Source organism: Hippocampus zosterae, chromosome 14 (genome assembly GCF_025434085.1).
Source record: "Hippocampus zosterae strain Florida chromosome 14, ASM2543408v3, whole genome shotgun sequence".
NCBI classification, from domain to species: domain Eukaryota; kingdom Metazoa; phylum Chordata; class Actinopteri; order Syngnathiformes; family Syngnathidae; genus Hippocampus; species Hippocampus zosterae.
The window spans coordinates 3,157,021-3,181,368 of NC_067464.1; the positions used below are offsets into that span (position 1 = coordinate 3,157,021).

Consider the following 24,348-nt stretch of genomic DNA (forward strand, 5'->3'; position numbering starts at 1 on the left):
TGCATTTTTTTTCCATTTCCCACGACAACCCTCATGATCCACTTGGGACCAGTCTGTGGGCTACCGGTCAATTGCGACCAACTGGTTGGGCATCCCTGATCAGAGTGTCCAATCAACCAACAATGCGTGTTTTTGAATGTGGGAAGGAACCGGAGTGCCCAGAGAAAAGCCACGCAGGCACAGAGGGAAAATGCAAACTCCACAGAGGAAAACCGCAGTCGGATATGAATCCATGACCTCTGCACTGTCAGGTAGCTAATGTCAGCTAACCAGTCAGCCACCATGCCGCCAGGCGTGAAATCATTTTATTTATTTTTAATATGCATCTACAACAAGGGGAGGACACAGGCAAAAATGACTGACAACTTGATGAAAATAAAAAACAAACAAAAATACACTTACCAAAGCAATTTGTCCACCTTCCCCCGATAACATTTTTTTTTCCATCAAAAGAAAATTTACAATATAAAGAAACGTACAATTAAGAAGGAACATTTTTATTTATTATTTTTTCTTCTTTTTCTTTAAACTACACGAGACATTTAGGATGGGAAAACTACCCTAACATGAAATAAAGCAAAGCCCCCCCTGTGGACACGATGCCTCATTATATTCAATACTGCTAAAATAAAATAAAATAAAATAAAATGAGGAACCAAACAGAAACAGTCCTCAATTTCGTCCCCTGCGGCCCCTGTTCTTTTCAAATGTTACAATATTTTACAACGGCACAATAAAAATACAGAAATGTTCATTGCTTGCGGACAGAAATAATAAAAGACTGCACTTTTGCACAAGATTATTTGGAAAATAAAAATCCCCATTAAGAAAAAAAAAATCCTTCATAGTTCCGAAGAAGGGATATGTATCAACAAAATGGCCTTCTCCTCCAGTCCGATTCACAGTTGCAATTGTGCGTGACGTTTCAATTTCAGGACCTACGTTCTGCTTTTTTTTTTTTTTTAAAATAAACAGTTGCAGAGTTTTCATTTAAAGTCCGAGAATGCACTCATCTTGCGCCATGACTCGCCCCCAATGCGCGTACGCACACACACACACACACACACACACGCGCAAACACGCACACACGCTCAAAGTATGTTTCTGTGATTTGAAATATCAAAACATGTCAATGATATCAAAAATGCATTGTACAGTATTTACAAAAAAAAAACAACAACCCCAAAACAAAACAAATACAAATGAAAGATGGGAGAGTGCAACATGATTTAAAAACCCGAGAGCGGTTGGCACCCCTGCAATGCTGGGGGAGGGATGGGGTGGTGGGGTCAAAATCTCTCAATCATTGTTGCGAATTATGGGAGGCTGGTGGGAGGGGGGGGGGGCAAGGTGAGGGGGTGACATCAAAATTCATTTGTAGCCAATGCTGACTATTGGCAAAATACATTTTAAACCGAGACACATGGGGAAAATGAAAAATACTTTGCACTTATTGTTGAAAAAACTACAATTAATTAAAAAACAAAACTAGAGTGGATGCCACTCCTACCTGGGCCTCACCCAGTGCAAAGTATGTGAGGGTGGTGGCACGTAACCACATTTGTCCTCATTGTTGACGAATGATCAGAAAAAAAGATTGACGGGTGACATCTTAGGTGGGGCGGCATCAAAACTTGTTTGTACTCATTGTTGACAAATTATGAGCAAACTAAGAAATATCAAAAAGAACCCTTACACAGCAATGTTGGCGGGAGCATCACGAGCTGAGGGGCCGTCACCCCCCCCCCCAAAAAAAAGCTTCAGTACCTTGTAGGGTGGGTCTGAGTGACGCTCTGATGACATCACACAGATGAGAAAGAACACCATGCCGCCTATCTGCATATTTACACCGTTGCTACGAGTGGTGCAGCTAGAAGAGAATAACACTTGTTAAAAACGATGCAACCTTTCACACAGAGAGCCTGTTAAATCACAGCATCAAAAATCTGCCATCTGTCTGCCTTTGCCTTTCACATAAAACCCAGTAACTACAGGTAGGAGTTGTCCGGTCTTGTATTGGGAAGTGTTCATGAAAAACTGCTGTTGGAACCGCGTGTGTGCTTTTACACAGCAACACTGCATCCATTTTTCCGGTTCTTGGTTTCACACACAACCCAGAGAATATGTACAAGATGATGTCAATGCATCAAATAGTTTTAGAAACTGATCATTGCTTTCGACTCACAAAAAAAAAAAAAATACTCCGCTTGTATGTACCACTTTGCAGGGTTCTTTGTGGAAGGCAAAGGTGAATAGATGGCAGTTTTTCCATTTACAGTTTTGATATGGCTATTTTGCGGGATGTCTGTCGAAAACAGGCTTTCATAGGCTCATAAATCGATGAATAAAAAAAGTAAAGATATAAATAGAGCTGTGCATTACTCTGCATGAAGCTGACAAAAAGTTGCGTTGGAAAGAAATATTTGAGCAAAAGCAGGTAGGGAAAATGAAGGTTGAGGTAAGAATAAGATGGGTAAAGAGAAAAAAAAAGGTAAAAATAATTTAGGTTAAAAAAAAGTATTTAAAAAAATAACGCTGGAAAAAAAGACTATAAAAACTAAATCATTTGGGTAAAAAAATGGGGATCAGAAAAAAAAAATCACAAAAAATCTCGGAAAAACAAAAACAAAACATATATTTTTAAAAGGCCAATAATGCAGAGATAACATTTTACCAGCAGGGAGCAGTGAAGTGACATGTGTGCACACGAGTAGCCTTTCTTTTGCAAAGTACTGTGCACTCTGAATGAAAAAAAAAAAAAAGACCATTGCAATATAATTAATAACAAAAATACAATAATGAAAATAGCAACGATACAAGGCCAATACACGAAAGGGAAAAAAATGGATCATCATACCTCTGTTAAAAATGTACAAACAGAGGTCCGGAACAACACATTTAGAAACTAAATTATTTAAAAAAATAAAATAATAATAATAATAATAATAAGTCCGATTGTGGATGAAGATTCCAGAGTGTCCTTAAGCATGTGTCACGCTTCTTTTTCTCTATTTGTCCTCATCGTCTCAAGTCCGAGAAGAGACTCTTCCTGTTGACCTGCTGCGACTTCCTGCCTGGCCCGGGCGGCCATTTTGCATGCACCCAGAGGGCCCGTTTTTTTTCACCATAGTCCCAGCGAGCTTCAGGGCCGCTCCGGAGGAGGATGTGGATGAGGGCTGCGGTTCACCCGTGAGGAACGTGGTGGTATAAGCCAGGAGGAGGACGAGGAGGAGGAGGAGAAGGGGGAGGCCCGACCCGAGAGTGAGGTAAGAATTGCAGGATGGGCGGGGGGACCACAAAAAAGGAGGTGTAGGGGTACAAAATAGGAGGGAGGGGGAAATACCCCCCCCCCCCCAAAAAAAGGAAAAATAAAATCACACACTCATCGTCATGTTGGGAGAATACTGAAAAGAGAGAGGAGGGGAAAGGGAGGGAGGAGGGCAAAAATGAGTGGATGTGCAACATTTAAACACTAGGGGGTGCTCACACCCAGCACTGACATTAGCAAAACGCTTCAGGTACACAGTCCAACTTCCAAAGATATACATACTAGGTAAGGTAAAGTATGCAATTTATAACTCTTTATGTTCGACAATGTAAATATGTAAGGTATTGTACCCGCATGTAGGATGATTACTACGATTGGTTAGGTTAGGTAAGGTAGTGGAAGGACATAAAATGTTAGTCAAGGTTGGTCGGTAAGCTAAGCTAAGGTAAGGCAAGTAGATCGGGGAAGGCAGGTAAGTAACTAAGGTAAGTTAAGGTAATATAAGTAGTAGCTATTGTAAGGCACGTAGGTTGGTCGGCTAAGCTGTGAGAAACAAGGCAAGGTAGGATAGGTAAAAAGCTACGGTTATGTAACATAGCTTTTGGAGCTAAGGTAGGGTTAGGTAAGATCGGCATGTTTGTTTTGAGAAAGTAGTACGGTGCGGTTATTTAGCCGAGGTAAGGAGAGAAGTACGGTGCGAAAAGGTTAGTAAATTAGTCTGAACATTCTCCATCCCCCCAAACAAAGTGGTCGTACATCTGATACTTTTGCAGAATAGTTTTTAGCATTGAATGATGGAGATGAGGTGATGATCATCACACATCACTGGAATAGACGCACAACATGAACTTATTGGCTATTAGCAAGCTGGCACAATGCAAGCAGATGACACACTTCAAAAAAAAAAAAAAATACACAAAGGACTGATTGGGCGGGACTAGCGAGCTTCACTTCAATAAGACAATTTTATTGCAATGGAATTTGTAAAGTCAAAAATTAGGGTTCAAAATGACCGTCCTGTCTGCTTGCATTGATCCAGCGGTACGTCGGGGAAAGCGCCAAGGTGAAGCCTTCGGGATATTGCGGTGATGCTGCGACTTACACTTTCGCTTTGGAATGGGTTCAAAAAGTTCCCGCCCATTTCGCCGTCGTCTCGCGGCGTTCCGGGAGGGTTGTTCATGCCCCCCATGTTATTAGGGGAACTCTGGATAAAAACAAGGGTAGGAAACAGTGGAAAAAAACTTTATGATGGAGGACTTGTGAGCGGTGGGGGCCTGGTGGGGAAGGGGGTGTGGGGGTGGGGGGGGGGGTGTTAGCTAAGTTAATGAAGATTAGCTAAACGGGCAATAACGTAGGTAAGAAAAGTGGGTTAGTTAGGACCGGTTGGGTCAGTCAGGGTGGTTTAAGGCAAGTTCAGGCAAGGTTCAGTTAACTCAGGTAAAAGAAGTAGGAAAATCGTGTAAAGCTAAGGTCAGATAGTTAAGGGTCAAGGGTCAAGGTTTCAAGTTGAGGTGACTCACCTTTGGCAAGCCGTCCATATCTCCAGACCCTGCAGGGAGCACGCCGCAATTGAGTCAGAAAGCACACGTGACGGGTACACAACAACAAGACCGATCATAGAAAACGCACCGAGAGATCCGTTCATGTGGTGCGGCTCCATGGCTCCCATAGCGCCCATCGGCCCGTCAGGCCCGGGTCCCATCGGGAACTGCCGCAAATGACAGAAAAACGGAAATTAGCTTTGGAAACCCCTCAAAATGAGCAACATTTCGCAACGCAGCAACTTCAAAACAAAATGGCGAGACAACAGAACGTAGAAGAACGCATGCTCCGCCCCCTGCCCCCATGTACGTATGCAAAATTTGAACTTACATTGGGTCTGTTGCCTCCCGCTCCAATCGGATTCATCATGGTGTAAATGTTTTCACTCGAGTTGGTCGAATCTGAGCAAAGCAAACAAAAACGAGCTCGGTGAACAGATGGCACCGAGACGCGCTTTCAACCAAAAAATAATGACGAACAGCAAGAGGCAAGTGTGATGAGACACGCATGGTGAGCAGGCAAGATGCAGGGGATGGTGGGGGTGGGGCTGTGTGGGGGGGTCGGGGGGGGGGGGGGGGTCTTAGGTACTTGACGCACCACCTGGGCTGGGCATGATGGGCGTTCCGGGTGGACCACCGCCACCTGGGGGGCCCTGAGAGAAAAGAGGAAGGAGTGATCAGTTCAAAATTCAAAGCCATCACGGGACGGAGGTATTGCGCAACCTCCAAAGTGAAGCTTTTAGGCTTGCAGGTTTTGCTTTAATTCGAAAGGTATAAATCCCACAGCAAATGGCATCAAGTGAATTTGTTACCCGTTAAGATACTCAAGAGTCGGAGCCTTTATTTCCTCCAATCCATTCCAAATTTCTACACTGCATTATCATTTGAAGCAGTTCGCCATCAATATTTATCGAATGCAGTACTATGACAAAATCATAAAAAAAAAATTCATTGATGCAGAGATGCTGATTTATTCATAGATTCCCACCCCAAAATTTTTTTTTGTTTTTGTCAACTCACCACGTAGTTGCCCGGAGATGAGGAGGAGTAGGCTATCTGCAAAGGGAAACCAGAGCATCAGACCTCAGCTCGGGCAGACATTCAAGCCGAGTAATACGGCCAAACACCAAAATCGGCCGCGCCGCATCTTGCGAACAGCTGCTGCGCGGCAAAGCTAACGTTTGCCGTGTTGTCACACGTAAAAGTGAATTACTCACCGAGTTCGTGTTCGGCCCGGGCCACGGCCCTCTTCCTCCTGGACCCCTGCAGTGACATAGTGGAACATCAACTTACATGATCACTAGAGTCATAACGAGTACAGCGAGGACCTGACCGTACATATTCATTCCTGGCATGGGTCCGCCCATGGAGTTGGGCGGGGGTCTCATACCACCGTAATTCTGCGAGATGAAAAAAAAAAAAGAGAAAAAGTCAAATTTAACATGATATTTGATCATAGAAAGTACAGTGGTGCCTTGAGAAATGTAAAGAATGAAACTGCATCATGATAAAAATGCAACAATGCCTCAGCTTCTGGCGTGCCGCCCTTGGCCACCAGGAGGCAGTATAACACAGCCATGTATTTGCAATGCAAATGCACACTGAAGCAATCAAATATCAAGTCAAGTCAACTTTATTGTCAAATATGCTCTATGTGTAACAAACAGCACAGACTATTTTTTTTTCCCTTTCAACCGCAGTGCAACCACAGGACAGAGAGAGGAGCCGCTGCGGTCATATGGCATGCACATAAATATTTTCACCATGCATGTGCACCGCTTGAGAAGAGCGTCATTTTTAGTCATACGTCATCATATTGCACAGCAGCTCTACCGACCTGAATTGTTATAGTATCTGTCAACATGTGCTGCTCCACTGTTTGTGTTCAACTATTTGGTCATCAGAATGCTTTAAAAAACGCAACTATCGATGCGAACTGTTGGCACGTTCATGGCATTTTCAAGCGTATGTTGGCATCAAGATGGTGGGCGTTGTTTGGTTGTTTTTAGTAGACATGAATTTTTAAATTCGGTCACATGTATATCAAGGCACGGCCTTAAGCGTGTGGGTGTGGCAGTGGTACCTGTGGGCCCATGGCCATTCCTCGAGGAGGGTTCATCCGCATCGGACCGCCCATGTTGGGATGCCCTGAAACGAGAACCCAAAAAGCTCGCATTAATTCCAGAAATGGCTCGTCTCCTAAAGTCAATCTGAGACACACGACAGACTCGGCTGCGCCCTAATCCCATTAGTTCAAACCCCGTGGCTGTAATCTCCAGACAGAATCTCCAAAGGCCGTCCTGGGCCAGACTCACCAGCTCACATTGAGGCCACATGTGTGTAAAATGCCCGCCCTCTCCCCGCCCACCATTAAAAAAAAAAGAAAGGCGTCAGTATGGAAAATAATGCACGGCTGGAGTGATTTTTTTTTTAGTTTAAGGTTAGTCTTATGACTCCATAAAGAAATCTGTGGTGCTGTCTCACATGGCGTCCTTTCAATGCAAATTAAAAAATAAAATTATTATTATTACTGCAAATAAATTTGCGCAGTGATGCTTGTTATGCATATAGCGCTCGATTCAATTTCCGCCCAGTGCCACAATTGTGGATGAATGCGAGCCATGCCGAATGTTACACTATGTATTGTTTTATAGTTTTTCTCAGATGATTACTTTGGACAATAAAATTTGTTCAAAATGTTTTGCACTTGTGCGGCCCGGTAGTCCAGTGGTTAGCACGTCGGATTCACAGTGCAGAGGTACTGGGTTCGATTCCAGCTCCGGCCTCCGTGTGTGGAGTTTGCATGTTCTCCCCGGGCCTGCGTGGGTTTTCTCCGGGTGCTCCGGTTTCCTCCCACATTCCAAAAATATGCATGGCAGGCTGATTGAACACGCTAAAAATTGTCCCTAGGTGTGAGTGTGGGTGTGAGTGGTTGTTCGTTTCTGTGTGCCCTGCGATTGGCTGGCAACCGATTCTGGGTGTCCCCCGCCTACTGCCCGGAGACAGCTGGGATAGGCTCCAGCACCCCCCGCGACCCTAGTGAGGATCAAGCGGCTCGGAAGATGAATGAATGAATGAATGTTTTGCACTTCTATTTATAACTTGGGATTTGCATGCAGGTATGTACGGCAAAATAGTGGGCTTCCAAAAATAATATATTTTGAATGGAATTCAATTCATTGCTTTTTTTTTTTTTAACATAAAAAATGCGGTACCTTGCGGTCGTGTCGGGTCCAAACTGTTTGGCAGGAGAGGCTGCGATCCCGGAATTCCACCTGGAGGCTGAACACGGACCAAAAAATAAATAAATGAATGACTGATACACATGATCAGCTCCAAGTAGAGGGGCGTGCTTCGTACCTGATTTGGCATTCGGAGTGGGGGGCGCGGTCCACCTGGGTAGCGCGGTGACATGAAAGGCTGTAAAAAGACCAGAAGCGCGTGAGATTTGGGATAAACGTTAGCGCCGAGGACGCACAGATGAGGCGAATGACGTGTAAAAGCCACACCCCCCGCTGTCACTGCGGTCGGCCTAAGCCGACTCGGTCTGCGGTCGCAGCTTGGTTATACGCAAACGCGTCGGGGGCCAACAACAATAACGGCAACCTTTAGAGGAAACATGCTCCGAGACTCGGGGAAAGCAGAAACCGCGAGAACGACGATCCAGACTCGGGGGGTAGAAATGAGCAACCTCGCTGGCTAACCCCAATTCAGATTTTTCCATTTCGAAAACGGTTCGAAGTGAGGATGCGAGAACATGCTTGGTTCCTTGTTTTATTCATACGCTGCGAGAAAAAGCAAGCAAACGGGAGGCTGTGTGTGTGTGTGTGTGTGTGTGTGTGTGTGTGTACATGCGGTAAGTGCACAACCCCTCACGAGCAGCTCCAGGGAGGGGAGCGAATAATTTATCCCACACAGAGACACCCGATGCTGGGTACTGACGGGGGCCACGGCCTCCCGCCTTCTGGATGGTCCCCCAATGGTGGCCGGAGGTGTTGGCTTATATGGTTCTAGAACCAGAACCAGAACCAATGGGCCCGGAGGGTCAAAGAGGAAGAAAGTGAAAGGAGAACTGATGGGGGGAGGAGGGGGGGGGGCGCTTGCATTTGGGTGGGCTTTTCGAGGGAATTGAAAGGGAGGAAGAATTGCTGGAGAGTGAGTATTTGCCTCTTACCTGGCCGTGGGGTCCCATCATGGGGTTGCTTGGGTTGTGTGTGGGGGGCTGTGCGTGGGGGGACTGCTGAGAGCCGGGTGGTCCCTTTAGGAAAGAAGAGGGGCGGAAGGGTGGGCGTTACACCTGGAGCAAGCCCCCCCCCCCCCCCTCCGGAATCGTCGGAGAAGGATGACGGACCTTTTACGAAATTTACTCCTACTTTTCGAGACGCATTTTGGGATACATTTGGGGGTGGGGGGGGGGTGCTCCGTGGGGCGATAACCCGTACTCACGACACCATCGCAGCCTGTATAGGGTCTCATCAGAACTTTAACATCAATTTGCAATTGCAAATGACCAATTGTGTAATATGTAGTCAGAAGTTTTTTATTATTTACAGGGTAACAAGTCCAAATTTTTCTTTACAATAAAAAATGCTCTATGCAGCGCCACGATTGTAAACATTGTATTCAGTTTAATATTGTCTTCATGGAATACACCGATTAATCCACCCCTTTTGGCATTGTACCGCCCTCGCATCACGGACATCACGGTGATGCGAGCCCGAAGGCACTTAAATGTCCTTTTCAGTCGTTGGCCGGGGGGGCTGTTGGATAAAACGCAAGACTGCTGAGATGGATGAAAACAGGTGTCGTCGTCTGCTAAATTCGTATTCCATGACCCCCAATGTTCATCCAGTATTATGTTTTAGACTGGTGGGGGGGGGGGGGGGGGGGGGGGGGGGAAACACACGCGTCTAGGGGACGCTAAAGTTTTTCTTTCGTGTTTCCTCAAATGCAACATGGCGTCGCGTGAGACCCGGACCATTTGATTGACATGTCGCGTCATTTCGGGAGGGGGGGCGGGGGGGTGGAGGTTGGGACATTGGTACGAAGTCGCCTCACGACTGCGAACAGGAAACGCGTTTGCGGAAAACAAGCGACGCTGCCCCAAAATAAGTCCCCTCAGCACCACACACACACACACAGACCCTCACTATACCCCCACCAATGTTATCAATAGCTCTCCCATGGCTCACTCCCCCCCCCGCTCACTCCATCCCTTTTCCTTCTGCACTCATTATCCTCCCCGCCTTGCTTAGAGCACCAAAACAATGGTGGCAGGTGGGTGACCGTGAGTCCAGGTGGAGGTGATCTTTCACATTTCTCATCTCTCCGTGCCTGCCCGCTGCCTTATCACGCTTCGGCCAAATGCCAAAGCTGTCCATCACGCGCACACACACACACACACGCACACACACACACACTGTCTTCTGGTAGACGCACGGCGGTGTAGCTATGATGTGGTGATGCGAGATCACACACAGGCAGAGATGGAGGATGAGGGAGTGGGAAAGTGACACGCGCATGTGAATGAAAGAATGAATGCAACGGCAGGATGTTGAGAATGAGGTCAAAACTGTGTTAGGGATTTTTTTTTTCCTCCAAAAAATGACATTTTTCAAACAAATTTTGCTCCCCCACCCCGCCCGCGGCTTCTGAGATTTGCTTTATAATTTGGAACTTCAAACAAGATTTTAACACCGTTTTTTTGTTTGTTTGTTTGTTTTAAATTTCATCAACTTCCACAGAAATAATAGAAAGAGATTTTTTTTCCTTTTGAAAGATAATGTGAAATTAAATTTTCCAAAAATCCTATTTTAATTGATCGGCTACAGAAAACAAGAATCACAGTATCTCTATTCGCCAGGGATCGGGACCAGGCTGACCAGCAAATAGTGAAAATATGCGATAAAAAAAATACATAAACACTTAACCCCCCCAGATTATTCAGAAAAGGTTAAACATTCAAGATACGTTATTAAAACGAGGGGTAGTTATATTCTTACAAGGAATATGAAAGTCTTTAATGTTACAAGATTTTTTTTGTTTTGTTTTAAGAAGTCATTTCAAAACAAGTGAGTGAACTAAATTGTATATGTTCGATAACTTTATTCTCATAAAATGGACAACTTATCGCCTGTAACACTACAACTCAACTCTCTCTTTTTGAATGTCGCTCGAAATCGCTTTTTCAGTTAAGTCTCTTTAATGTCGTCGCATTCGAGGAACGAGCGGGGCTCACAAGCGATGTCGAATTGATTGATAGATTGGTTGTGGCTGGTACCTGGAAAAAGCCCGGAGGCATGGGACCGCCTGGCATGGCGTCGTTGGGGGGCATGTTGCCCATCACCGGGCTGGGCGCTGCTGCTGCGCTCTGAAAAAACAAACAAAAACAAAAGCCAAGTTAGTCAACGTGACGTTTGCAGCAGGAATGGAAAAGGGTGCAATGGTTGCTAATTTGCTGAAGGGGGCAGTATCTCCCACCGTGGCCCAGCTTCCATTCACCATATTAAGTTTAATGGCCAATTCAAGTGTGGCCTATTACTGCCTATAAAGCATTACCTGAAGAGCAGAATATAAGGGCGCCATCTTTTTTTTTTAATGCTGACAAATTAGGGCAAAGTGTTCAAGGAGAAACCGAAAAAAAAAAAAATCTCAAAAGTCCCTCTGTTTCACTACTCTGGTGTTTGCAGTCACTTTTAACTTTGGCTTATTTCAACTTTATAGCTCAGCATGATTTGAAAAGGTGGGAGTGGGGAAGCATTTTTGTGGCAAAATGAGAGTGATTTTATTTTTTTTTAATTTGACGTTTTGCATAAAGCAAGAAAAGAACTCGGCGGAGGGCGATCACGGAGTCAATCGTTGATACATGACCTTTGACCTGAGGTACGCATTTTGCATATATAATAATAATAATACATTTTATTTATTAGCGCCTTTCAAGACACCCAAGGACACTTTACAATAACAAAAAACACAAAACATTATGGTCATTTATTTCGAATCAAGTTACCACAGGTACTTTTTTTTTAACATTACTGAGCTCAGTCGCATTATTTGTTAAGAAACATAATAATTATTGGTATTACTTCTGTAAACTGATTCCGGGAGTAAATGCTGGGCGGAAAACAGTCTCAAAGCTAGCAAATTACAGATTGGGGTTTGGGGGGGGGGGATATTTTACGCACGCACACACATATATACTGTATATATAGAGTAACTACACAGCCAGATTGTTAGCCAAACCCCAATGACGCTTTCCATTTTTGTTAGCATTCAGGTAGCGGAAGATACACAAGGCATGATTTATAATATATATTTTTCCCGCCCACGTTTAACGTAAACCTTCATCACACAATTCCGCCCTTGTGTGCGGCGCCCCGAGTCCAAACTAATTCAATTGGAGTCTATTCATTAGGCGTTGGGTTTATTGTGGACGGTTGCAGCAGGCGGGCTAAGCAAATGTGCCAACTGGGATTTCAACAAATCAAACAATTACACGCATTACATTAGTTACACAGTAACATGATCTCGGGTGCAGCTGGCACCGTGGCAATGCAAACACAATCGAACATGCATGCAATAAGCGGTTCCGAGAAGAGATATTCATTTTCGACAGCGCTTTTCCCGTTCAGGGTCAGCGGCGAGCTTAAAGCCTTTCCCAGTTGACTCGTCAATCACGGGGAGAAGAGTGGTGATGGTTTAATAATTTAAATCATTGAAATCAGCGGTATCGAGCGATAGTTTTTTTTTTTCCGAGGCTTTTTACAGCATATATAAAGGAGAGCCGCAATTGTAGATGCACTTTTGGTTTCTTGAACACTGGGAGTACATTAAAGCACACTCACGCAGCAGCTGCTGTTAGCCACAGCTCACGCACAAACACTCACACACTATCCCCTACACGCCTGCGATACATATATTCATTCATTCATTCATCTTCCGTACCGCTTGATCCTCACTAGGGTCGCGGGGGGTGCTGGAGCCTATCCCAGCTGTCTTCGGGCAGTAGGCGGGGGACACCCTGAATCGGTTGCCAGCCAATCGCAGGGCACACAGAGACGAACAACCATTCGCACTCACACTCACACCTCGGGACAATTTAGAGTGTTCAATCAGCCTGCCATGCATATTTTTGGAATGTGGGAGGAAACCGGAGCACCCGGAGAAAACCCACGCAGGCCCGGGGAGAACATGCAAACTCCACACAGGGAGGCCGGAGCTGGAATCGAACCCGGTACCCCTGCACTGTGAAGCCCACGTGCTAACCACTGGACTACCGGGGCCGCCCCCGATACATATATATCACGCAAAATACTTTTGGTTCATTCTATGCTTGCATTGTTTTGCTGTGTTCAAATATGTTCACAAGGTGTTTGGAAAAGTAAGTGGATGCATAAAACTATCTTAAAATTAAAGTTGATTTTGATTTACTCACATTTAAAAGCACAACACGTGTCACAATGACCACTTTTTTTTTTGGCTAATCACGATAGCGCAACATATACTTGTTTCCATCTTTTTGTTGTCTGGGGGGGGGGAACAATGCAGAACGAAAGTGGAAATGTCGGGGCGGCGTGGCGAGCCAAATGATTCAGCCCGGGAGTTAAATATGATATAACCGTATTCTCGTCCGCACACACACACGTACACTCGTGTCGGAAGCGCTTACATAAGCATGCCGGAACAAACACGCACACACACACAGTTGCATCACAAGCTTATAAAGTGCTGCCTTTCAGTAGTGAGGCAGACAGGCAAGAGGGAGGTTTAGTGTGGGGGGGGTTGGGGGGGGGGGGGCGTCAGGTCTGTAGGTTCATACTAGCCAACACACATGCGCGCACCTTCCCCAGTTTCACCCCCATGGAGGCATTTCCAATTCTTTGCCGGCACACTAATAAACGTTGATAAAGAAGTTACGCATGAAGGAAAGAAGAAAACCACACACACACCAAAACACACCTCCCCCCCCCCCAGCTTTATGCTAATTCCGAGTCCCTGGGGAAGCACAGGGTCCACTGCCTCTTTCCCTTCCATCCTCATCCCTCCCATTCTTTTACCCTCCCCAGTCCAAGACATATTCTTCCATGCGTGCGTGCCCCCGAAAAAGCTACTATTCCTCACGTTCCTCACGCATACGCCCCCCCCCCACCCCGCAGCCCACCCCAGCCCCAACGCTAAGTAAGGGGCGTCAGAAGCTTGCAGAAGCTGTTGCCATGGAGACAGGTCCTATCTGCACTCTGTCCCCCTGGCATCCCCCGCTCCACGAAGGAGAAAGAACAAGAAGATGCTGAAGAAAGACAGAGAGAGAGAGGGGGGGGGGGAGAGAGTTAAGATAAACATGCAAAGAGACTGAAGACGAAGAGGAGGGGGGCTACATTTGTCCACCATCAATCATCGTTGCACGTTCCTGATACAGATCAATACCAATGTATACTAATTCTTGTTTCAAGGTGGATTTAAAAAAACAAATGTGATTCTTGACACTGCTGGAGTTCTCGTTTTTCCCCAGTAGCTTCCGAATGACCGGGGGGGGGGGGGGGGGGGGGAGTTGGGTGAGCTAGGCGCTAAGCTAACTTGCTCCCTCCTTTCGTGGTTTGCACATCCTTGCCTGTGCGGCGTAAAAAAAAACAAAGTAGACCCCCCCCCCCCCCGACGAGAATCGTTATCGCTAAAAGCAGATGAGGAGCAGCTAAAGCGTTGCGACACGTCGAGCAAAAAGAGAACACCGGGAGAAGATGGAGAAACTGATGCTAATTGTCAAGTTCATGTGAAATGTTGCGGGAGATCAGAATAAGCATATACACTTCGAATGATTTTTTTTTCTTTGGGGGGGGGGACGCTTGATTTTGATGATACAGCAAATATTTCACTGAAGTACATGATAAATTCACCCTCGAGGGACACACGGGAAAAAAAAAACGCCTGGGAATATTTACGCAATTGTAAAGGGTATTTTAATGGCCTGCTTCCGTATTTCGAGGCTACTCGTCAGTACAACTTCATATCGAGATTGGCCAATCCAAAGAGTGTTTCACTTCATCTAATGATTGCTGTTAGCCTCTTGAAAATAGGACAGCGAGCGCCGCGGTGGTCCCACTTGATTTGTGTGCACAAGCAAGACGTGATCTTTAAAACGCCAAACGGCTCAATTAATTTGCACCGGACCCAACATCCGAGGCTATATTTCTCTCTCGTGAACGTTTGCTAATGGAGGGGGGGGGGGGGGTGATTAAATGATTACTCGGGCGGCCCGGTAGTCCAGTGGTTAGCACGTCGGCTTCACAGTGCAGAGGGTACCGGGTTCGATTCCAGCTCCGGCTCCCTGTGTGGAGTTTGCATGTTCTCCCCGGGCCTGCGTGGGTTTTCTCCGGGTGCTCCGGTTTCTTCCCAAATTCCAAAAACATGCGTGGCAGGCTGATTGAACACTCTAAATTGTCCCTAGGTGTGAGTGTGAGCGTGGACGGCTGTTCGTCTCTGTGCGCCCTGCGATTGGCCGGCAACCGGTTCAGGGTGTCCCCCGCCTACTGCCCGGAGACAGCTGGGATAGGCTCCAGCACCCCCCGCGACCCTAGTGAGGATCAAGCGGCTCGGAAGATGAATGAATGATTACTCCATGATTATATTACGTGATGAAATAGATTTGCGGTGAAAGAAGAAAAGTCATACTGAGCTGGGCGTTGGGGGGGGGGTTATGATGACTTGTGTAAAAGCGGAACGTGACAGGTAGCAAGTCTGAATTGTTTCCATTTCCTATATTTCACGTGGGGAAATTTTGTTTTGGGGCGGCCGGGGGACAAATGGTTAGCACGTCCACCTCACAGTACAGAGGTCGCGGGTTCGATCCCGGCTGCGGCCTTCCTGTGTGGAATTTGCATGTTCTCCCAGGGCCCGCGTGGGTTTTCTCCGGGTAACTCCGGTTTCCTCCCACGTTCCAAAAACATGCACGGCAGGCTGATTGAAATGGACGGAAAATTCATTCCAAAAATCTGAACAAATGGGGCCAGTGTCGGGGGAATGGATTGTTTTCTAAGAAACGTCGAAATAAAAATTTAGGCAGTTCGCAGTCCTCTTACATGGAGGTCGTCCCCACTATGGCTGATTTCAGGGTCAGGGCGAGGTGATTGGTTTTCTTTGCTGCGCAGGAAGCAAGTTTTGCCCCCAGGCAAACAAGCGCAGACGCGCGACATAAAATGCGCAGCCTTTGATGTCTGCCGTAAACGGCGCGAGTTGCGCTTGGAGCAGCGGCGGGTGGGCCGCAACAAGTGTTTCTATGGCGTCTTCCAAAACATTTTACGCGCCCTTGCAAAGATGCCACACGTTGGCTTGGTCTGGATTCTCACGCTCTAGTCCCCAAGTGGTACACTTTGGATATGTGTCGCGGCGGCATGATCTGTCGATACGTGTCACTTGAATATGAGCAGTCAAAACAAACAAACAAAAAAAAAAAACATCCGGGCGTTTCAATTGGATTTTAAATCCAGCCGCGAGAAGCTAACGACGCTAGTAACGGACACAATATGAAGCCAAAAGCATTTTCCGTCTCACATCCAGGGCCGTGTGACTGGACGAATCAATAGTGCTCAACACATTATTGACCTGTGCCTGATACCTTTCACGAGGATAAAAAAAAAGGGACGTAAACACGAGATGGAAGGAGGAGGGTAGAAATAAATGCGTGCGTGTTTGTGAGTCTCTGCCCGGAGAGCCTACTGATGTACATTCTGCTTCACTCATATGTTCCTCACCACCGTCTCCTTGACCCGATGTCCTGATTGCACAGACAGACAGACAGACAGAGAAAGAGTGACAGATCGGAAGTAGATGGGGGAGGGGGGGGGGGGGGGTGATGGCGAAGAAGAGAGGCAAAAAGAGTTGACTGCGGTGATCCAGCTAATTTATTAGCCCAGTCAAAACACGCGGCCATTACGGTCAACAGGATGCGGGGTGGGCGGGGGGGGGGGGGACGGGGCAACGGCGGACAGACAGAAAGCCCAGCTGCGCCTCAAAACTGGCACGGGGCTTGGGTGCTGAGAGCAGACGGGCGCGCACGCACACACACACACACACACACACAGAGGGTGTCAAAGTGAGGACCGGCCAAAATGTCCTCACTCTGTTGGTTAAAAACTCATGCCGGTCCTCACAATGTGGTGAGTACAAGAACACACACACACACGACGGATGACGGTGCTAATACGCCACAGACACAACATCCACTCAGCCGCCGAGCCCCTTTCTGAACTCCCATCGCTAACCAAAATAGTGCTTCGACTAGGTTGTGTGGAGAACGGCACCTTCGGAGTCAACTGAGGAGTTTCAAACGCCGTCGCTCACCAAAATGGGAGCACTCACAGTCTCCCAGGTGGACATAAGCTGATTTCATGACTCAAGAAGGACAGCGTCTTATCTACAAAGTCAATAAAAAAAAAAATCACAACCCCCCCCCGCCCCCCCCCCAAAAACAGCATTGCTAACCAAAGCAGAAGCCTCGTATCAAGTCAACACGCTTTCGGTTGAGTGTATTCCAAGTGCGAACGCCGCCTAAGATCTTTTAAACGCAACCGAATGAAGACTCGAGAACTCGCTCGAAGTCACGTGCGGAATCAAAGGGATTAGTTGCATTGTCGGAGCGGACCTCCACCAAAGCGTCTTCTGTTTACCAGGTCTACCCCCCGTACAAACTGTAATTGCCACACAAATGGGGGGGGGGGGGGGGGGGGGGGGGGGGGAAGACAACAACTCGCATCACTAAACTACTGTTGAAGATAGTGAAAATAAAGAGCTCCCCAAAGTCTTTCATCTCATCACATTGATAACGCCTCATAAACGCCAAGCGGGGCCCTAAAAGCGGGCCACCGACCCCTCGTAAAGATAAGACTAACAAACAAAAGTCTTTCCTTTTCTTGCTGAGCCGTTCACCCAGCAGTGAGGATCTCTGTGCTGGAGGGCGCAGGGGGGTGGTGGGGGTAAGTAGGGGTGTGGGGGGGTGCTTGAGAGCCCCGGGGGGCTCCGGAGCCAAAATTAAACCAGGCCTGTCTTCTTGGCTTTGTCAGTGTTAGATACAGACAGTGAAGCGACCGTGTCGGACAGTCACACACACGGAAGACCCTCCGCCCCCCCGCCCTCTTGTTCACGGGCTGCTTGCCAAAGATGCTCCGAGTCATTAAATTACACATGCGCACGCAACACAAACACACAGTAAACATACATCAAACGTGCACACGACACTCGCACATTATCGGACATGTACACACATTCACACACAGAATCGTACGACTTCATACGTGCAATCACAGAAGCGCACACACCTAAAAAAAAAAAAAAAAAAAATCTCACACGCGCCACAATATCACAGGCATAAACAATCACGATACCACATGCAGTATCACGCAATATCACATACACACGCACAAAATCACATACTCAAAATCATTTTCTCTGTCACTTACACACACACACACAAAATATCGAAATATCACAGGGTAAAAATATTTAATGATATGTAGTTTTTCATTTCTTTGTTTTGAAAAATGAACAATTCAGTTACATAATAAGGGGTAGGACGAGATAAGTTATTTACTTCTTGCTACTCCTTTGAGCATATAACTGTGATGCGTGTTTTTTTTCTTTTATTCATTCATTCATTCATTCATCTTCCGAGCCGCTTGATCCTGACTAGGGTCGCGGGGGGTGCTGGAGCCAATCCCAGCTGTCTACGGGCACTAGGCGGGGGACACCCTGAATCGGTTGCCAGCCAATCGCAGGGCACACATAGACGAACAACCATCCACGCTCACACTCACACCTAGGGACAATTTAGAGTGTTCAATCAGCCTGCCACGCATGTTTTTGGAATGTGGGAGGAAACCGGAGCACCCGGAGAAAACCCACGCAGGCCCGGGGGAGAACATGCAAACTCCATACAGGGAGGCCGGAGCTGGAATCGAACCCGGTACCTCTGCACTGTGAAGCCGACGTGCTAACCACTGGACTACGCGGCCGCCTTTTTCTCTTTTAACTATTTCTAATTTTGCTTTTATAATTTTGTTTGACCTTTGTCAACCTGTTATTACGTGTACTTTAAATGCTCAATAAAACAAACAAACAAACAAAGACACACACACACACACACACACACACAATATCACACATACAATCACACAAACACCGAAAACGGAACAAAACAATGACAATAGAACATAGACAATCACACAATACTGCACATGTACTATTCACACAATCACACTACTTCATACACACACACTTCGAAATACAAACCTACAAAACACACCAATAATCACACAATGTTACCGGGACAAACAATCACAATATCTCGCACAAACAAAATCGCACACGCACGCACACACACACACACAAATACAGATCCCTGGTTTAGCATCAACCCAGTGCCAGGATTACGGGATTAGAACTCTATTCCATTATGTCCCCACACTGTATCGTATGCACACACACATACATGCACACAGTCCATCATCCATCATAACGCAGGATTTTGACACAGCAGACGATACAGTTTGGGTTGGCTTCTTCACGCTTCTTAACAAGACGTCGTCTCGGGGCACTTTGAGCCGACCACGCTTTGCTTCGGGGATTCTTCTGCGGTTCTGGCGCAGCGTCACCACTTGGCGCACGTAGCAATTGATGTTGAGTCAGCAATTCTGGACTCGTTCTAGCATGTCTGTGTCGTGTAAAGGTTTACGATTGAGGTTCTCAAGTGATTAGTACACGCTCAACCCTAAAAAGCGTCTCTCAGGGCAGAAATTGAATTTACGGGTAAAAAGATGCCTTCTGGAATCTGAATCGACGGAAGTTCTTGCTCCTCGGGGTATTTTCATGACAACGTCACGCATGTTAGACTTGCGACGGTTTGAAGTTGTCAAGTGTCAAATCATGAAATGTCAACTTTGTTTTTGGAAAGGCATCGGAGCAAACGTGAGCGTAGGTGAGAAAAGACTAGCCGGACTGGGAGCGCATCACTTACGTAGTCATGGAAGGCCTTGGCCTCACTGGAGTGCTCGCAGGTCTCTCGTCGGTCTGGAGCGGCGCAATACAAGTCCCAGAATACGCTGAAAACGTAAAGGACAGGGGGGCAAAGTTCAACTCCACGTCAAGTGAATACAAACACGTCTTCTAAATTTGACTCCACGGAGATTGGCTGGCAAGCGGTTCAGGGTGTCCTCCGCGCCTACTGCCCGAAGACAGCTGACAGAGAGTGTTATTAAACAACGCTGAGAAATTTGAATGAAAAAATTATATATATATACTGTATATAAAATATAAAATGAAACTTCAAAATCAATAATAATTTGTTACTGGTTAATGGTAATAATTAATTGTTACCATTACTTTATCTTTTGCCTGTTTATTTTTATTTTGCTCTTTCGCAGACTTTCTTGCTATTTTTCTTCCTTCTAAATCAGACCAGATCCAAAAAAAAAAAAAAATAATAAGGTGAGTGGATTTTTTTTGGGGGGGGCGGGGCGGGGGGTAAATTTGAGACCACGGACATTAAAACTCGTCTCCCTGAAAATCTCTTTTCCTTCGACCCGGGTTCAAATGGATCAGTCCTTGCTAATCGATTGGGTGTGAGTGGGCGAGGAACCGGATGCGGTTAAACACGTGTCCAATCAGACGACAACCCCCCCTCCACCCCCGGCATGTCCCGCTAATTGCAGACGGCGATCCCCGAGCTGTGTGAACTTCTAGATGTTTTGATCCCAAAAAGTCAACTAATTATCGGACTTAACCTTACCCGATCATGAGGTCAGAGTGCGCCAGGGGCGCCCTGCCGGGATGCATAACAATGCTTAAGGATGATCATAAACGGCTTTGGGCACGGGAGCTCAAAAGGTAGCGAGAGGAAAAACAAAAAAAAAACAAAAGAACGGGTGCTCCCATCAGTTTTTAACTGTGAATACTCAAAATGATCACCAAACTTAAAATATACCCCCCCCCAAAGTGACCACTTGATACCAAGATTGTCGGCTCGTAGTTTGCGACCGAGTCTCATTTTGGTGCATCCCCTTGCACGGGTTTGACCAAATTTGAACCCTGAAATGAGCGCAAAACATCTGCTGAAAGCAAAAACTCCAACTTCCTATTCCATTTCATTCTGGTGTCCTTGAAGCCTTTTCATCTATCGTGCTAGCGATGTCGGAAAGGTTACGAAAAACAATTCAGAAATTCGATTGGTCCACCAAAAACGCAAACTGCTCCGCTCAACCAAAAAAAAAAAACATTTAAGATGACTATGACGCGTTTCTTGACATTTTACGCATACTCGATGGGAGGCTTGACCATGACATGCTATTCCCACCCCCCCCCCCCCCCCCCTCCGCCACCCCGACCCACATTAACCCGGGTTGTAACCTCTCTGAATTATCATTCTGTCCATCCTCTTAGTAGCCATTAAAAACACGTCCTTGGGTTTTCATATTGCTGATGGTGCTGCGCCGGCCCCGCCGTTCGTACTTATGACTCAGCAGAATCATCCCCGGAGGTTAAAAGTTACACCGCTGTACGTTTTTTTTTCTCCCCCCCCCCCCCAAATACAATTTTACGTCTACGCACCGTCTGTGATTTTTACATGCAATATTTGCTCGATTGTCATATGTGCATTGCTCATTTGGCACGCAACCATCCGTGACTGACACAACCAATTAACACTAAATCTCTTTATTAATGTATCGCCGTCTCCGATATTTTTTTTTCTTCAGTTTTATTCATATTTTAATTTAGATCATTATCAGTTTTGGAGAATAGCACATTTCTGTGTGTTATTACTGACCCCCCAAAAAAAAACACATTGATATTTTCGATGTATACTTTATCTGAACAAATCATTATTTTCCGGACATAAAAGATGAGGTGGCTTGGGCAGATGAGGTGGCTTGGGCATCTGATTCGGATGCCTCCTGAGCGCCTCCCCGGTGAGGTGTTCCGGGCATGTCCCACCGGGAGGAGACCCCGAGGAAGACCCAGGACACGCTGGAGAGACTATGTCACCCAGCTTGCCTGGGAACGACTCGGGATCCCCCGGGGAGAGCTGGACGAAGTAGCTAGGGGAGAGGGAAGTCTGGGCTTCCCTGCTAAAGCTGATGCCCCCGCGACCCGGCCCCGGATAAGCGGTAGATGATGGATGGATGGATAAAAGAACGTTTGAAAAGTTTTTCGAGATTTCGAAAGCAACGACCGGGGCACAAAGGCCGTTAAACCTAAGTGCGCGTTACACGGTCTATAAAAGGAATTTCAGCATTCACCGCCGATGTCATCGACTCAACAGTCCGAGCTAATATATGCAACGTGTAAAACAGCTTCACTTTTAATCGAGCGAGCTAATTTATTGCGGGCCTGGGGGTCCGGTTCACGCTCTTATTACTCCGGGGGCGACGTCCAAATCCCGGCGGTGTCGTGGCGCAAGTCGCCGTAGGTGAGCGCGGATTAGGCTCGACTTGAATCCGCGGATCGGAACAATCTGCTTAAGGTGAAGAGTTTAATGTCGGCTACTGGGGTGAACATAAGCGGGCGCCTTCGGAACACGTCGCGGCGGCGGCGGCGGGACGTCTGATGAGGGCGCTTTCGACGACACATCTTCTGAAACGAGCAAAATGGCTGATTTTCTGTGTTGTCAATGCAGAACCCCACTGCGGTCAAAACCTTAGCCGGGGGGCATAAATGACAGTGACAAGGGGGGGGGTTAAGGGCGCAAAGGGGAGAAACCGGGGACGGCTGGCATAAAAGGAGACTGGAATGCGACGGGATAATCTGCTAAGAATCCTTCTGCTGTGTGAACAAAAGGAGAAAAGTGTATGTGTGTGTGTGGTGGTGGTGGTGGGGGGGCACAAAAGGGTAAGGAGGGGGAGGCCCATCCATTTTCCCAACCATCTGGATCCATTGTTTCAGGAAGCGGGAGGTGAAAGAAAGATGCAACGCTGGAGGAGGGGAGAGCACGCAGAGCGAAGGTGGGTGGGCGGGGTTCGGATATGGTGAGGGCTTGGGCGGGGGGCGGGGGGGGGGGGGGTCGCACCCTCAGTGAGTCTGGTCAAGCCCGAGACTCTGGCACACCCTCGTGAAGATTTTTCTGATTTGTATTTTTTTATTTTATTTTGTCGATCCCAACAGGAAACAGTGCAATAAAGTGCGACAGCTTCGTGGAACTCGTGACACTCACCACCACCACGAATGGAGAAATCCAGGAGGCTCCCCTAACGTGATGTTCTTCTCCCATCGTATCTAAGAAAGGAAGAAGAAAGACTCAGAAACTACCACGAGGGCCACTTGGCATACCGTCGTTCAGGGGATAAGAACCAGAAGGGACGGGAGAGTTCAGTTCTTGGGATTTAAAAAAAAAAAAAATTTCAAGGCTTCCAAAATGTCATAAGGAGAACATTTTGAAACACTTTTGAAGAAGGACGTGAAAAAAGGATAGGAAAAAAAAATGCCCGTTTCTATCTATCTAAAGTTACTGAGGCTTTGTTTGGGTGGCCCGCATCGGGTGTTGGCGTTGGTGCTAGGAAAACACGCCGTAACTTTATCGGGTGGCCTCATAAAAAATGCACAGCGGTTAGCTTGTCCGCGTCGCGGCCGCGAGGTCCCGCGTTCGAATGGCGGCTGATTGGGTTTTTTCTCAGGTGCTCCCGGCTTTAAAAGTGGTACTCAAATCTTACTTCAGACAGGAAGGTCTGTGCCGACTTCTGCGCTCCGACGTGTAGCAGGTACTCGTACACGTACAACGCCAACCTGAAATGCAAACAGCAAGTTCAAGACAAATGCTTAAGAACAGAATTTTTTTTCGTTTGCAAACAAGCGATTCGACGTAACGGTGGGCGTACAGAGCGAGAGGCGCTCGGCGGATCGCGTGTCGGCGCCGAGCGAAGCGTAAAACTCGCACAAAGAAACGGTCCGATGTGTCTGTGACTGAAATTTAGCACCCGCTGATTTGGACTCTTTAATGCAGGGGTGGCGGCCCGGTAGTCAGGTGGTTAGCACGTCGGCTTCACAGTGCAGAGGTACCGGGTTCGATTCCAGCTCCGGCCTCCCTGTGTGGAGTTTGCATATTCTCCCCGGGTCTGCGTGGGTTTTCTCCGGGTGCTCCGGTTTCCTCCCACATTCCAAAAACATGCATGGCAGGCTGATTGAACACTCTAAATTGTCCCTAGGTGTGAATGTGAGCGTGGATGGTTGTTTGTCTCTCTGTGCCCTGCGATTGGCTGGCAACCGATTCAGGGTGTCCCCCGCCTACTGCCCGAAGACAGCTGGGATAGGCTCCAGCACCCCCCGCGACCCTAGTGAGGATCAAGCAGTTAGGAAGATGAATGAATAAATGAATGAATGAATGCAGGGGTGGCAAACTCATTTTAGTCGCGAGCCAATTTGGAGTTACGTCTTCCATTGAGTGTAAACCGGGTAACAAAATTGTTGCAAAACCTCAATGCAATTTTTTTATACGTGGCAATTTCAAATTTCGGTCCAGATTTCAGCAAGTTGACAGACACGATTTGCTTTCGCCGGCCACATAAA

At 46.9% G+C, this 24,348-nt stretch overlaps 1 protein-coding gene across 6 annotated transcripts in view; it reads right to left on the bottom strand.

The window, feature by feature from the left end:
* Nucleotides 1-289: 289 nt before the first annotated feature.
* Nucleotides 290-24,348, bottom strand: part of zgc:110158 (uncharacterized protein LOC553590 homolog) — a 30,189-nt gene continuing 6,130 nt past the window's right edge. The window contains exons 2-18 of one of the 6 annotated variants that reach the window (XM_052086764.1): nucleotides 23,496-23,568; nucleotides 23,000-23,061; nucleotides 19,811-19,895; nucleotides 11,090-11,179; nucleotides 8,984-9,067; nucleotides 8,170-8,229; nucleotides 8,025-8,091; nucleotides 6,893-6,957; nucleotides 6,148-6,209; nucleotides 6,027-6,072; nucleotides 5,830-5,865; nucleotides 5,408-5,462; nucleotides 5,141-5,211; nucleotides 4,898-4,976; nucleotides 4,789-4,817; nucleotides 4,371-4,472; nucleotides 290-1,870 (exon numbers count right to left, since the gene is read on the bottom strand). In XM_052086764.1, the coding sequence (XP_051942724.1) occupies nucleotides 1,856-1,870; nucleotides 4,371-4,472; nucleotides 4,789-4,817; nucleotides 4,898-4,976; nucleotides 5,141-5,211; nucleotides 5,408-5,462; nucleotides 5,830-5,865; nucleotides 6,027-6,072; nucleotides 6,148-6,209; nucleotides 6,893-6,957; nucleotides 8,025-8,091; nucleotides 8,170-8,229; nucleotides 8,984-9,067; nucleotides 11,090-11,179; nucleotides 19,811-19,895; nucleotides 23,000-23,061; nucleotides 23,496-23,568 (1,081 nt within the window). In that variant the 3' untranslated portion in view covers nucleotides 290-1,855. Of the gene's footprint in view, nucleotides 3,405-4,370; nucleotides 4,473-4,788; nucleotides 4,818-4,897; nucleotides 4,977-5,140; nucleotides 5,212-5,407; nucleotides 5,463-5,829; nucleotides 5,866-6,026; nucleotides 6,073-6,147; nucleotides 6,210-6,892; nucleotides 6,958-8,024; nucleotides 8,092-8,169; nucleotides 8,230-8,983; nucleotides 9,068-11,089; nucleotides 11,180-19,810; nucleotides 19,896-22,999; nucleotides 23,062-23,495; nucleotides 23,569-24,348 lie in introns of all 6 variants that reach the window. The other 5 variants (XM_052086763.1, XM_052086762.1, XM_052086766.1 and 2 more) reach the window with 5 other exon arrangements.